General features: G+C 55.9%; 1 protein-coding gene across 1 annotated transcript in view; it reads right to left on the reverse strand.

Moving 5' to 3' along the window:
• Positions 1 to 302: 302 nt before the first annotated feature.
• Positions 303 to 15,205, reverse strand: part of SUSD6 (sushi domain containing 6) — a 96,244-nt gene continuing 81,341 nt past the window's right edge. The window contains exons 3-6 of the mRNA XM_055131452.1: positions 9,407 to 9,604; positions 8,125 to 8,263; positions 5,588 to 6,015; positions 303 to 3,897 (exon numbers count right to left, since the gene is read on the reverse strand). Of these exons, the coding sequence (XP_054987427.1) occupies positions 3,872 to 3,897; positions 5,588 to 6,015; positions 8,125 to 8,263; positions 9,407 to 9,604 (791 nt within the window). The 3' untranslated portion in view covers positions 303 to 3,871. The remainder of the gene's footprint in view (positions 3,898 to 5,587; positions 6,016 to 8,124; positions 8,264 to 9,406; positions 9,605 to 15,205) is intronic.

The raw sequence follows: 15,205 nt of genomic DNA on the forward strand, positions 1-15,205 counted from the left end.
CACTGCAGTCGTAAGCATGCACCCCCCCCCGCCCCCAGCGAACACCATGATCCAGGCTCCCCTCTCCCCAGAACAAGGGTTTCACCCCTTCCTAGTTTGTTGTGACGTCATACCCTGGCCAGTGCTGGGGAGTCACTCTTGGCGACTTGATGCTTGAGGGGGCGGGGGGGGGGCCAGTAGGGGGCTGTGGGACCCAGGGTGGAGTAGGGTCTCCTGCCTGCAAACACGACTCGAGCCCACTGAGCTTTTCTCCCTGGCCCCTCTTCCACACCGGCTCATGAAGGGCTTCTGCAGAGACCTTATGGAACGATCACGGATCATTTACTGCCTTCGTAAGAATTTTTTTTTTATTATTTAGAAATGCAGTTATATACATAGAACAATTAAAATTAAATTAAACTTTGTACAAATATTAAAATACTATCTTCACACCCACTGCAATGTACAGGATACCAAAAAAAATACATATATAAAATAAAATAAAGCAAACCCAAACTGATCGAGTGACAATCCTGCACAGTCGAGGCCGCATGTGTCGTTTCCATTACTCGAGTACCATTCCGCCAAAGATTCCAAGGTGGCGGGGAAGCAGCCAGGGCAGGGTGGGGTGTGCTGCCACGCAAAACCTCGTCCATCGATCCCTCCTGCCTCCTTGGCAAACTAAGCGTTTTGCCGCCGCATCCCCTCCAGCAGCTGTGCTGCCTGGCGGGGGGTTGGGGGGTGACCTTGGCGTTTTCCCTTTACATTCTGACTTGATTTTCAACTGGACACGTAGAGCAAAGCCAAGCCCGCTGATATTCTCTGGGAAACCAGCTGTCTCTTGTCCGCCTGAACCTCTGTCCACCCCACCAGACAAAACCCTCTCTCAGCTCTCCCCCTCTGGCCCCCCCAACCTCCCCACACTGGGTACCAGCTACTCTGCCAAGGGCCGGGGGCCCCAGCAGGGCAGCTCTCAGCCTCAGCACCCTGGCATCGTCACATCTGCTGGAACCAAGCGGCAAGGCCTGTCCACGCAACCACCTCCCTTCCACGCCCGTCATTCTTTCTGAGGAGGAAATCAAAGGCAAGGATGGAGACGTGTTGGCAGCATTTTCCATTCTCTTGGTTAAGAACGTTCCCTGGGAATGGAAGCGGCATGGTTATGTGGGAAGCAAGTGGTCTGAGAGCTCAGCTGGGTGTGGTGGGAGGGCAAGCGCGGAGGGTTATCCGTCTGTGACTAACGAAGCAGGAAGAGTATACCTTTGTCTGTCTTGCCACGGGCTTTGCCACAGAATTTTAAAGCTGGGGCTGGGAGAGAGGGGGAGGGCGCGATGTATGGGAGAAGACATTAGTTTTCGGTCGGCTGCAAATGGAGTGTAAGTAGGATGTGAGCTGAAACGCCTTATAAAACAGAGGACGCTAAGTGCCAGCACTCGGTCCATTTCACGGTCCACACCCGGTGAAATGGGAATGTAACACACAACACTCGAGAGGGAGCAGAAGCGAGAGCCTAAACAAAGTAAGGCATTGAAAGGGACGGAGAGTCTAAGTGATTTTCACCACAGGCTGGCCCTTGGAAGTTGCTGGAACGGGAGTCCAAGTGGCCAGGACAGAACACGTCGCTGGGTCGGCTCCTGTGTGCAAATACCTTGCCAGTCCTCCGGTGCCGGCCAGGATGAGCTGATCGCGGGGCTGTGCAGTGAGCCTGGCCCCACCTGCCACTACACTGTTCCTCCACCAGGCCGGACCTCAAGGCGGCTGTGCAGCTCCTAATCCCTTGCCAGGGAAGCCGGAGCCCTAGAGACAGCAGCACACGGCCAGTGGCTGAGAAACTGCCTCAGAGCAAAGGGCTGTGCAGAGCCTGCCGAGCCGCCAACCATCACGGGAGGCTGGGGGGACCCGGGGGTGTGTGTGTGGTGGGGCAGGGACCTCATCAAAGCCAGTGAGGGGCGGGGTGCAGAGGCTCTGCCACTCTTCCCTTCCTACCAAGCAGGCGAGACTGGGCCTGTGCCCCAGGGGGCAGGGAACTGGTGGGAAGGAGGGATGGCTTCTGAAGGAAGATCTTTTTTTTTTAATATTTATTTCTTCCAGGGCCAAGCCTATGTGGCTGAGGGAGCCCAAAGCAAAAAGTGCAATCTCTTAAGGGGAAAAAAAAAATAAACAAATCAAACCCAAACCAAACGAACAACAAAATCCAGAGTAGTAAAGGGAAACAAAGGCAGGCGCTTCCCAAATGAAAAGTACTCTAGAATGGACCGGGACACGGGAGATCGATCGAGCGATCGGAAGCCGAAAGCCGCAGGGGGTCGGCGGTGGGACACGCTGGACTGCCTTCTCCCCGGCTTGTCCCACTTTCTCGGTTCAGAAAAACCAACCAGGGCCTCCGTGGTGGGGGACAGGAGCCCATGTCCGGGGGCCAGCGACTGCAGGGACGTCTCAGAAAACGGCCTCCCCGAGGTCAAGGGCAGGGCCCCCCTCTCGGCGGGGCCCCCACCGACCTGATCCATGTGGAAGTACACTGCTCTGGTCTTTGGGCACAGCACGTGAGGGCCCCCGGGGGCACTGGCCCTACTTACCCTGAGAGGAAGACCACGCGCGCGGCAGCAAGAGGCCTGGGACGGCGGGGAGTAAAGTGCGAGAGATTCGAGGCGAGGAGCTGGGGGGCAGGGAAGCTGCCCTCGCCGGGGGGCCCACACTCCAGCACACCCCGTGCTTGGGAGATCCTGGCTGGGCTGTGCCTCAGTCCCGGGGAGCTCTCTGCGGGGGCAGAAGCCTGGGGGGCGCCAAGCCTACTCCTCCACCCCCCTGGGTGCCTGCCGCTCAGGGGTGGGCAGGGAGACTCAGGAGTCACGGACTGGCAGCAGCGCCATGCACAGCGGGGCGGGACGAGCAGAGGTGGCGGCGGCGGCGGCAGCAGAAGCAGCAGCAGCTGGGCAAGCAGGCGCTTCCTGGGCACGGGGACTAAGGCACAGACTGTGGGGCGGGGGCCCTCGTGGGGTGGCTGGAGCTGCCTGCAGCTGTCTGGGGCCTTGGGGTGTGCCTCTCGGGTCCCCACCCTCCCCACCCAAGCCACCTGCCCTGACTGCCAGGGCACCCCAGGCATTCTGTGGCATCTCAGCAGCTCCCCCGCTCCACGGGCAGCCTTACGCAAAGACCCCCTCATGGTGCAGGGAAGCAGGAAATAACCCAGGCTGGAAGAAGTGAGGAAGACAGTCGTGGTCAGCATCGGCCGCGGGGCCACTTTTGTCCCCTCCCTCAGGAGTTTCTATTTGTCTCGGAAATTGAACTGAGCCAGGAGCGGGTGCCTGCGGGCTCTGATGGAACCCGTCACAGATGCCCCCCTTGGCCGAGGCAGGGCCCCAGGCCCCGTGCACGTGAGCCCCGGTGCCGGACACTCCTGGACCCCCTCCTGTCGCCTGGCAGGCACCAGACCTCCAGGGAACACGGCCCGACCGAGGGGGCAGGGGGCGGCGAGGCAGCCACAAGCCTGCGTGATGGGGACATGGGGCGGGGCTGGGGGGAAAGGCACAAGTAAACACAGCGGCTCTCAGGCCCGCGCGGGCTGGTGGGGGCCGCTGCTGAGAGCTGGCTGGAGGGGACCCGGAGGGCTCGGGGAGAGGGAGGCTTCAATCCAGCACATTCAAGCAGATCCCCGACACAGATGGGAAGGCTGGGCCAGGCAGAGAGCCAGCTCCTCCAGCTGTCCGGCGGGCAGATGGCGAGAATCTTCCTTGAGTTTCCAGCGAGGTGGGCCTGCAGGCCCTCTGCGATACACAGATAGACAGATACGGAGGCGGCAGCTCGGGTATCCAGAGAAGGTGGCCAGAGTACGGGGCGCTCAAACCCGCAGGGAGAGGGAGGAGGGGCGGAGCGGAGGGGCCCGCCACCGCCCTCATGCTTCTTTCAACAGCGGGATGTCTGCAGGGGAGAAAGGAGAGAGCAGGCCGTTAGGTCCAGGGGGGCACTGTCCGCCCCACCGTGGGCTTCGGCGAACAACGCCCTACTCTGACCGGTCTACCCAGCCTCGTGTTGCGCCTGTCTGCTAATGCCTTCCCCGACCCTCTCGGCTTCGGTCTCAGCTCAGTCCGAGAGCAGACACTTCCCAGTCCGGCCAACCCACACCAGCCTCTCGGCCCCGATGCGGTGGGTGCTCTGGCTCTCTTTCCAGGACTCCCACCACCCGACACAGCTGCGGGGGCTGCTGGGTCCTGGATACTCTCTCTCCTCCTCCGGACAGCCACCCTCCAGCTATGTCACACTGGGGATCACTTCTTGCTCTGGATCTGAGTCTCCCCAAGTGTCGGCGGGGGGAGCCGATGCGTGCAAGGTTCTGAATTCCACTGCCATGCCGGAGAGCTCGGGCACGGCCGGCAACACACTTGCTGGCCTGTTTCAGAGTTGGAAGCCCTGTTCTGACAGGGACCCTACAACTGGACATGCGTCAGTGTGTGGACAGTGCTCGACCACTGGCACCCCTCTGAAAACTGTTAACTGCTTAACACCTCCTTTCAGCTCTATTTCCCACCAAGAAAGAAGACAGCCTGTGGCGGGCAATCAGAAACTCCTTAAACACGATCTGAATCAAGGATTCAAACCTGAAGGTGTTCACTCTTCCTGGGCTTCCCAGGAGGCAATTCGCTGGAAGGTTCCTTTAAGGGGGGCAGGTTAACCGTGTTAAGCCCTCACTATTGAAAATGAAACACTGAGGTTCCGTTTGCAATCTGAACTACCCTGGCATTTCATATTGTTATTTTTGGTTTGGGGCAACACCTGACAATACTTAAATAATTAAAAAATTATTCCCACCCCGCTCCATGCTTATGGGGTGTGTGGGGTCACTCCCTGGCGATGTTCAGGGGACCGTGACAAAGGTGTGTGTGCTTTGGCTTTTGGGGCCAGATCCAGAGGTCCTCAGGGCTACTCCCCACTCAGTGCTTGGGGAGCACGTGGAGCCAGGGATTGACCCCTGGCCCCCCACACGCCAAGCCTGGAAACTGGCCCTAAAGACTTTTTCAAGTGAGCACGTCTGACCCAAGCTTCACCTCTCTGGGCTCTGGCACAGGTAGGAGCCAGGGGACATCAGATTCATTTGATGCTTTTTTTTTTTTTTTTTTTTGACACAAAGGACTACCAGTGCCCAGGGAGGCTGCATGGCCCCAGTTCTGGAGCCAGTCCCGGCTCTGCTGCTTACAGATGGGCCTGGTCTGTGAGGACATACACAACACCGACCTCGGGGGCCCTGAGACGGTGAGAGAAAACCAACCAGGCCAGGGACCAGCCTCCCCGAGTGCGCGGCAAGAGGAACAGCTCTCCCTTCCCTGTGACACGGTTCCGTGACCCCCTGGTCACTCCTGTCCCTGGCAGAACACAGGGACTGTGGTGAGAGGGCAAGCCCACCTGCTCTCTGAGAAGCCCAGCCCCGGAGACTAACGAGTGAGGAAGCCTCCCAGTAACACAGGCACTCGGCCCAGTCCTGAAGTCTGAATGGGGAATCTCCCTTACAGGCTAGCAGCCCCGGGACCCTCCCCCACCCAACACAGCCCTCAGTAGGGAGACCTTCCTCCCTCCCGGAGCTGCTAGTGATTCACGACCAGCCCAGACCACCTACCATCTGTGTAGTCCTCTGACGTGAGGGATAAAAGGCTTTGTATGTCGCTATTCTCTGAATCTGGGACTTCTTTGTGTGCCGGTCGGCTGTTCCCTGAGCCGGCCACCCAGGAAGAGGTGGCCGCCTGGTGCACCATCACAGTCTCTGAGCCCCGCGAGCCCCAGGCTTCACAGAGTCCGGACTGGCCCGGGGCCTCCTCCTCGCCGCCCGCCGAGGAACAGGCCCCCGGCTCCTGCGGGGGCTGCTCCCTGGGCACATGCCTCCCGCTGGGCCCAGACCCTTCCGACAGCACGATCTGCACGCGGGGGTCAGCAGGCGGCACGCAGTGGCCCGAGCTGCCGTACACGGCTTCCTCGTAGGATGGCAGTGCGACCTGGACTCCGTCCACCATGATTGAGACCTGGTCTCCGGACACTCCCTGGTCACGCCTGCGTCGGGGGGAGGAAAAACAGAGATGTGTTCAACAGAGACGAGCAAATAGCGTCGCATCAACAAGCTGCCGTTTCTGACCGCTTACTTGGGGCCAGGCAGAGCACCCAGAGCTTTGGACACTTGACCCCACTGACTCCTCCCTCACCTGAGCCTTGTCACATCCTGACTGACCAGAACTAGGGACAAGACTCAGAGAAGGTCTGGACGCACAGCTGCAGGAAGCGGAGGCTGGGCGTGAATGCAGCCCTGCCCGCTCCCAGAGATCCTGGAAGCCAACCACTGCCCTGTGGGAACAGGGAGCCTAAGCCTTCGGGCCTCTGCAGAAGAGAGGAACCAAGAGCCTTGGAGACAAAGTAGCAAGAGGACAATGGTTGCACACAGCAGTCAATGCGCTAGGACTGCTGATGGAACATTTTGGGGAGGTATACTCTAAGGTGCATGGAGTTCTAGAAAGCTGCTTCACAGGAAGGTGAAGGGGGCATGGAGCGACAGAACAGGTGGCTGGGCGTCTGCCTTGTGCGAGGTCGAACCAGATTCTATCCCTGGCACCCCAGATGGTCCCTCAGCACCTGCAGGAGCGATCCCTAAGTGCAGAGCCAGGACTAAGTCCTGAATATCACCGGGTGTGCCCCCACCCCAACCACCCCAGCCAAAGAAGGTGAGGAGCTGGAGAGATGGCCGAGTGGGTAGGGCTCTTGCCTTGCTCCTGCCCAACCTGGAGCCCTGCTAGGAGTGGTCCCTGTGCACACAGTCAGGAGTAAGCCCCGAGCACTGCCAGGCGTGGCCCTCAATCCAAAAACATTAAAATAAGAACACTCAAAGAAGGTGAAGGGAAAAGAAGCACTATAGTCTTGAAATTGGAAGGAGCAAAAAAAATTTTGTTAATTTTTACGTAGCTAGAAAGGGGAGAAAACTCTAATAAATAGCGTGGCTCTATGTGAAAACAGCTATTCGCTATTGATTTATTACTTTATTTTTACCATGCTCACACCTGATGGTGCTCCAGAGCTTGGTGCTCTGGGTTCACAGGTGGCAGAGCTCAGGGGACCGTATGTAAATAGTCATCTCCCTCCCCCAGCACTTTCAAATCCTTTTTATTCAACAAAGTATTTAACAGTCTAAAACATGCTGCTATTCCTTCTCCAAACAAAAAAGAAAAGGGATTTCACATATGATACGGTGTGACTAAGTGTGGCTGATATGGTGTGACTAAGTGTGGCCGGATCCTTATAAATGCCAAGGCAGGAGTGTGCTTCATTAGCTTTTTTGTGTCCATGAAAACAGAGATGATGAAGGGTCCTGGATGCATGTAGACTTTTATCCTCCAAGCTACTAAGACAACCTGGTCAGCTGTAGAAACCAGGAGAGACAGCCTGGAGAGAACATTCCGGGGATCCTCGCAGGGCCTCCCTCCTCCCCAAGTTCACCCACCAAGTCTGAGACGAACGGCTGTTGTTTTGTTCTAAAGTGATGATCTGTTATTGCTGCACTCGGCTGGAAAGAGGAAAGCGAACCCCGGCCGTCTCTGGTGTGGTGCAGAGAGCCCCGCGGCGGCCACGCCTGGCTGCACATGAGAGGCATCTGGGAAGCCTTGCCCCAAACGCCAACGCCAGGGTCCCACTTCAAAGCAAAGACACCAGAGTGTCTCGGGCTGAAGGGCCGAGTGCTGGTATTTAATGTTCCACAGATGTCAACTCAAAGCCGGGACGGGGAGCCAGGGGAAGAGGCAGCAGACCCCACACCTGAATCTGTGTTAGAACCACCTACCCACAGCCCCTCTCCAGTGGGTGGGAAATTCGGCCCAGGATTCCCAGGCGGTGTGGCAACTGCCACTGAAACGACACTCCGAGAACCACCAAGCAGGGGAAAGGACACAGGCCTGCAGTGGGGCAGAGTCAGAGTCGACTCGCAGCACTCTGTCACCACCGTGTGAGATTCCCTTGAGGGCTGTAATCTCTGAGCCCCGGCTCCCTGCAACTATTCAGATAAAGTAAACAAAGCAACAAGTGCCAGGAACGACCTGAAGCATGCCAAGTGCCGGGGGTGGGGGCGGGAACCGTTCCCTTGGGCCCTCGGAGAGGCCAGTCCCCCGTCACTGGACTCACCTGCTGTGATGAAAGGACTTCAGCTTGGGCTGCAGCAGCACGAAGAGCACCACGAGCAGGAGAATGAGCGCCACGGAGCTGGCGGTGGAAGCCACGATGGACAGTGTGGGGACCCCGAGAGACGTATGTGCATCTTTGGCTGCAGGACAAGTCAGCATCAGGAATGTTTTTGTGCCCAGACCCGTGAAACACGAACCCCACAGCAGGTTCTGCCCAAGGTCCCCTGCCTGCGGCCACACACCGTGGCCCTGACCCTTTCGGGAGTGAACATGCAGGAGTGACCGTGGTTGTTAGGCAGAGCCAAGAGCCATTTCCTGTTCTTGCTCCTGAACCAACAACCCCCACCCCCGCCTTGCTGAGGGCCGTACAAGACCATCTGGTGTTTATACTGGAGATCTTACCTTTTGAAATCCCTCCCGACCCTGTTCTTAGTAACAGGTTGGGAGACAACCATTTAAATGAACACACCATTCTTGCACCATCTTAAGTCCCACTCATGTGTTTCTCATGTGGCAGGGAAAAACAAATTGAGGGGGGTTGGGGGAGGCATGCCCAGTGGTGCTTAGGGCTTACTCCTGGCTCTGTGCTCAGGAATCACTCCTGACGGGCTTGGGGCACGTATGGGGTCCCGGGACTAAATCTGGGTTGGTCACATGCACGGCAAGTACCCTACCTGCTGTGCTGTAGCTCTAGCCCCCATGGCACCAAAATTTATAAGAACAGGACTAACCCCAGTTGCTTTGATGGGAAACCTCAGGCTAGTCCCCACACTCATCTGGGGTGTCACACATAAAGCTCTAGTGCGTGGCACAAAGACGGTTGTATGACACGTATGTTCCTGCAGGCAGCTGGATTTTCCTATCATATGCGACAGGAAGGAGGCATGAGGCGGAGACGCAGCTGCTGGCTGGCCTCTAGCTCCTTAACAGCGGGTTTCCACTCAAGGAGAAAGAACAGAGCTACTAGGGAAGGTGTTGGCATTGCTCTCCTGTGTTAGGAGAACAATGTCAAAGGTCAACAGCATCTGCCCACGCAGAGGGACGTTACACAACAGAACAGATGCCTAAGTGAAGCTTCCCAGCCCCTTGTGGCCCTGGACACGCATCAGGACCTTTGAATGTCATTCACAATGATGTGACATCCTGAAGAAAGGGAGGCTTCAGGGCAGTCACAGGGGCTCCAGTGACCCCGCCAGGGGGTGGGTGGGGGGAGTGGCCCCTTGAGTTCAAAGCGAGCGGAAACCCCACCCGCGCCCCGCCCCTTTCTCATCGGCCAGACTGACCCTCATTGAGTCGGCAGCTGATCTCCATGGCCGGTTTCCATTCACCATTCTTACAGGTCAGGTACTTGTAGTCGCCCTTCAACATGTAGCCTTCGGCACACAGGTACTCGATGACGCTGCCTGAGTTCAGGGGGTCTCGGCACGGCCGGGGGTGGCAGATGTACCCGCCATTCTCCGGCTCCGGGGGCAGGGAACACACTGCAGAGACAGAAAGCCGGGAGGGAGGTGAGGGTCTGCAGGAGGAGTCCTTTCAGCGACACACAGGACCGGGCGGGAGGCCTCAGCAGGAAACGAGGGACGAGCCAGGCCCCAGGAAAGGCTGCTGGCCAAACCTGGGGAACTCCGGCTGTCAGTGACAGAAAGGGAAGCGGGTGTCGAGAGCAGAAGTGTGGTGCTTGTGACACTTCCCCCTTCCCTTCCTGAGGAGCCCGAGGAGAGCTCCATCTATGACTGAGCAGTAGCTCTGACAAAGTCCTAACTAAACACAGGCGATCTCACACATAAGAGGGCCTTCATGAAACTGACGGAAGTACACCATGAACCAGAGAGAAAGGCACAAGGAGGCGCTCAGGGGCAATGTCAGCCGCCTTTCCCGAATCAATAACCAAAAGGACGACATCCATGACAACAACAAACCACCCGGGCCTCTGGATTTCTGCTGGGTTTCCTGAGGCTTCCTGAGACGCTGTGCATCCAGTGAGCCCTACAGCAGTGAGAGACCAGGGGAACTCCCGTGCTTCTCATTCAGGTACAACTGAATGAGAAGTTGTATCTAGCTTGTTTGTTCGTTCGAGGTCACACCCAGTGATGTTCAGGGGTTATTCCTGGCTCTTCATTCAGGGACCAGTCCTGGTGCTGCTCGGGGGGTCACATGGGGTGCTGGGGATCGAACCCAGGTCAGAAGCGTGCAAGGCAAGTGTCCTACCCGCAGTACAATCTCTCCTGCCCTGTGACTACCTAGTCTGACTTTCTCACCGAAAGGGCGGCAGCCCTGAGAGCAGTCAGGGCTTTTGATTCGAAACCCGCCCTCCTGTCCCAGTCGCCCCCACTTCTCCTCCGGCAGCGGGATGAGACAGAGTCTGAGCTCCCACGGCTTTTTCGCTTCCCCTAACAAACGAGGAATGCCTGGGAGTCTGACCAAAGTTCTGACTGCCACGGAGAGGGTGCTGTCCTGCGTGCGAGAGACCCACCTCGCTCTCAACGCAGACGTGCCTCACACCCAATACAAACACTGTCCCGATCAACCTCTGAAGTGCTATTAGTCAGAGGAGGGCCAGCTAGGGTGCTGGGTGGAGACCAGATCTAAGAAAGAGGTGATGGTCAGTGCCCTCCTGCTGGACTCGGTCTCTAAGTCTAATAAATGGGCGAGAAGATGGCATTTTCAAAGGGCCTTAATGAAACCAGGCTGGAGTAGGTCCCATTGTGATGCAAAGGCTGGGCCAGCTCTCCCGACGGGCTCCTCAGCACCCTCAAAGACACATCTTCTCCACACTGTGCTCAAAGTCAAGTGCTCAAAGACACGTTTTACAAGTGCTCAAAGACACATCTTCTCCACACTGCCTCCAAGCCCCCAGCAGGCTAAAGACTTGAACCGGGGGCCGGGGTGGGATGCACCACACACACACACTTCAAGCTCTTGCTTTGGTTTGCAAGAAACCTCCACAAGTGCTTCAGCCCTTACACTCTCTCTGTTCTGTTCAGGCGAACAAGCGTGCAACAACAGACCCCGTGGGCTCCGGGACCTGGTTCATCATTCCCTACGTGTAAACCATGCGGAAGCTGGGGCTGGAGCGATGGCACAGCGGGTAGCCTCCCTGAGAGTTCTGGGGATTTTTTTGGGCAGAAAGTCTGGGAAGCCATGCACAGAAGCAGCCTTTAGGTTCTCTCTTGAGTAATCCATCTCATCCTGCCCTTCTCCCCACCCCTTGCACGTGGTGTCTGCCTTGCATGTGGCCAACCCGGGTTCGATTTCCACCATCCCATAGGGTCCTGAGTACTACTGCCAGGAGTAATTCCTAAGTGCAGAGCCAGGAGTAACCCCTGTGCACCGTGCTGGGTGTGACCCCCACCCCAAAAAACAGACATTAAAAAAAAAAAAACCAGAAGCCCCTAAGGCAGGAACAAAGTAGGGACAAGGAGGCTGCACCTGCTCACGGGGACATAAATACAGCAAAAGATGGTCCTGGGGGAAAGCTGCTAATTCTAAACCCATTTCAGTTTGTCTGCGTATTTCTGCTCAGGAAGCCCATCTCTTCTTTGCCGAAGCACAGGACCAGGGAGGTGACCCAGCACCCACTTCATATGTGAGAAATGCTGAGGCCTGACAAAATCTGACACTACCCCAGATCCCGATGATGACGAGTGGATACACAGTGGAGAAGTGTTCACCTCTAAGAAATGAAATCTTGCCTTTCGCCACAGCGTGGTACAACTAGAAAATGTCAAGTAAACGAAGTCAGTCAGGAGAAGAAGGACAAGTGTTGGGTGATCTCATTTGCAGTATAAAAAGAAATAAGAGGAACAAGGACCAAGAGGATTGGTCCACAGTTTGAAGCTTGCCTCAAAAGCTGGGGGAGAAGGCAGTTGGGATAGAGAAAGGGTCATTATGACAAAGATGGTTGGAAATGATCACTCTGGATAAGAACTGTGAGCTGAAAGTAGGTAAAGGAACAAACATGATAACCTCTCAGTACCTGTATTACAAACCATAGTGCCAGGAGGGAGAGGAAGAGGGAGAGAGGGAGGGAGGGAGATAGAGATAGAGACAGAGAGAGAGAGAGAGGGGAGGAGAGAGAGAGAGAGAGAGAGAGAGAGAGAGAGAGAGAGAGAGAGAGAGAGAGAGAGAGAGAGAGAGCGCCATAGAGACAGGCTGGGTGTGGGGGGAGACTGGAGGGACACTGGGGTCAGTGGTGGTGGGAAATGCCCACTGGTGGAAAGCGGGTGTTGGAACACTGTCTGACTGGAAGCCCACCATGAACAGCTTTGTAACTGTGTTATCTCATGGTGATTCAATTTGAGAAAAGAAAGAGGAAGGAAGAGTGGCCAATGTAAAGAAACTCTTGGACTCTGACAGCAGAAGGGTGACACTAAGGGGCAGGGGGTCCAGGGAAGAGGCTATGACTTTATTTTTGAATTAAATACTGTATTACAACATTAAATTCCAAGTGGACCAAGTGGACACCACCAAAAATCAACAGATGTGTCATCTTATCACCTTATCGTGACTTAACACACTTTTTTTTTTTTTGCTTTTTGGGTCACACCCAGCAATGCACAGGGGTCACTCCTGGCTCATGCACTCAGGAATCACCCCTGGCAGTGCTCAGGGGACCATATGGGATGCTGGGATTTGAACCCGGGTCGGCCGCGTGCAAGGCAAACGCCCTACCCGCTGTGCTATCACTCCAGCCCCATTAACACACTTTTTAAATTAAGGAGTTTTTTGGGGCACACCCAGCTATGCTCAGAGATCACTCCTGAGAGGCTCAGTGGACCATGTGGGGTGCTGGGAATCGAACCTGGGCTGGCCCCATGCAAGGCAAGCACCCTACATGCTGTACTATGGCTGTCTCCTTAACACATATCATTCAAAACTTGCTTCCTTATGTATTCTAAGGATGTTCCCTTATGACTCAGCAGTTAAAAAATACACTCTCCAATGTTTTCCCTCTACTCTTTCACTGAAAGAGACTAACACTTTTACAGGGAAAAACAGCCCTGAGAAATAACGCTGCCTAACACTCAAGAGTGGTACACAGTGACAAGCTCTTCTCCCAACTCCTGGTCACCAAGTTCCTCCTCTCAGTGGCACTGCACTACCTTGCACTCTTCCAAAGACAGTCTACCCCCGTGTCAATGCTAACACATGTGAAAAAGTGTCAAGGTGGCCCGAGAGAGGGAGCCAAGGCGGGAGAGACTGCGTGCTATGCGGTGAGACTCTCCTCAAAGCAGGCCCTGACTACAACAGGTGCTTCTTTAGGGTGGGGGTAGGAGCTCTTAAGTGTTGCTTAGGCAGCCCAGGGGCGACTCGGAGGTTCCTGGCCGAGCAGGCGGGCGGTCCACTGTGAAAACCCAAGGATGCTATGCTGCCTGGGCCAGGGCGAGCCGGGAATCAGCCAGTCGTGCTGGTAGTGCTGAGGGGCCTGCAGGGCTAGCCCTGGGCATGCTGAAGCACCACGGGGAGCCAGGGATGCGACTGGGGCAGGTGCATGCAAGGCAAGTGCCTAACTTCTACCACCTCTCTATTCCCAGGGGCACTTAAAGCATCTTCAAGGGGGCGAGGCTGAGGTGCAGAGAAGCAGTCCAAGGGTTAAGAGACTCACCCCACCCAGTTCAATCTCCAGCATATTTGGTCCGGAGAACACCACCAGGAGCAGCCCCTGAGCTGTGTGGCCCCAAACCAAGCAAACACACCCATCTATATTCAAAGGAACAAAGGCGCCTTTGGAGGGTGTTTTCAAGGGGACCAGCGGTAGAGAGCCTCTGGGGCCTAGCTTCCTCTCCTGGGGTGTGGGGGCCCAGGCGGGCAGGTGGAGGCGTACTCGGGGATCACTTCTGGCGGTGCCTGAGGGGGATCCCATATGGGGAGCCAGGGATCAAATCTGGGTGGGCTGTGCTCAAGGCCAGTGCCCCACCTGCTGTACTATTTCTCAGGCCCCAGTCTGGCTTCTTCAACTGTGGTTTCCAAGTCCATGTGGAGTCACTTAAAAGAATGGGGGGGGGGGGGGGCGGAGGGTCATGAAAAACTTGCTTTTGAATTTCTAAAGAGGGGTCACAAATAGAAAAGTTTAAGAAGCCCTGCATTAAGAATATGTCAAAATATTCTATTTTAGGGCCGGAGAGTGTACAGGGGGCACCACATATACAGTCCCCCAAAGCCCTGTCCCAAGTAAGCCCCAAGAACCACTGGGTGTGGTTCCAAAACAAAACGAATCGAAACAAAATACAGAACAAGGGACCTGAGACTCGCCTGCCTTCCAGCGGGGGAGTCCTGGGTTTAATCCCCAGCACTGGGCCTCCCCATCCCCACACCACTGCAACAACCCTCCAGCAGAGATTTGGGAATAGCCCCTCCCCTGCCCCCCCACCAGTCGGGTGTGGCTCAGAAACAAGCAAAAAATATAGCAACCCCACCGCAGTGACATAAGCTGTACAAAAGCGCTTTTATCTCTAGCCAGGAAGGTCACACAAAGGAAACAAGCCGGAGAACACTGGTGTAACAGCAGTGAGACAGCTCCAGGTCCTAAGAAGGAAGTAAGGTCAGGAGAAGAGGGGAACGGAGAGGGGAGGGGACTGAGAGGGGGAGACAAAATGGAGAGGAGGAAAGGGAGGGGTTGAGGGGGAGGGGCAAAGGAAGAGGGGGGTGTGGAGAGAGGAGAGAGGAAAAGGGGTTCACTCTTAAAGACCAAGAACATTAGAATGAAGTACAGCCCTCCCGCCCAAGGGGCAGACTCTTGGCCAAGGGCAGGGACCCTCTTGGTGAGGCCTCAGATTAACAGGAAAGGGAAGAACGTCAGGAAAGTCTAATAAATTATTCAGGGTCTTCCTGAAGCCACTGTTCCGGGCAAGAGGCTGCCTGAATGTGCTGCAGGCTCTGACAACCCCAGGCCCGCAGAGGGAGTTTCAAGCTCTGTTCTCAGCCCCTAGAAGACAATGAACTCATCTGATTTGGCAAAGCTGCTTAATTTTTTAAATTTTTTTAGAAGACAAACAAAAGCCAGAAGATAGAAATTTCGCAGGAAAAAAAAAATTAACTCTCTGGCGTTTCCTTTCTCTGCTTTTCATTATCTCTCCCAGCCA

Source organism: Sorex araneus, chromosome 3, assembly GCF_027595985.1.
Source record: "Sorex araneus isolate mSorAra2 chromosome 3, mSorAra2.pri, whole genome shotgun sequence".
NCBI lineage: Eukaryota > Metazoa > Chordata > Mammalia > Eulipotyphla > Soricidae > Sorex > Sorex araneus.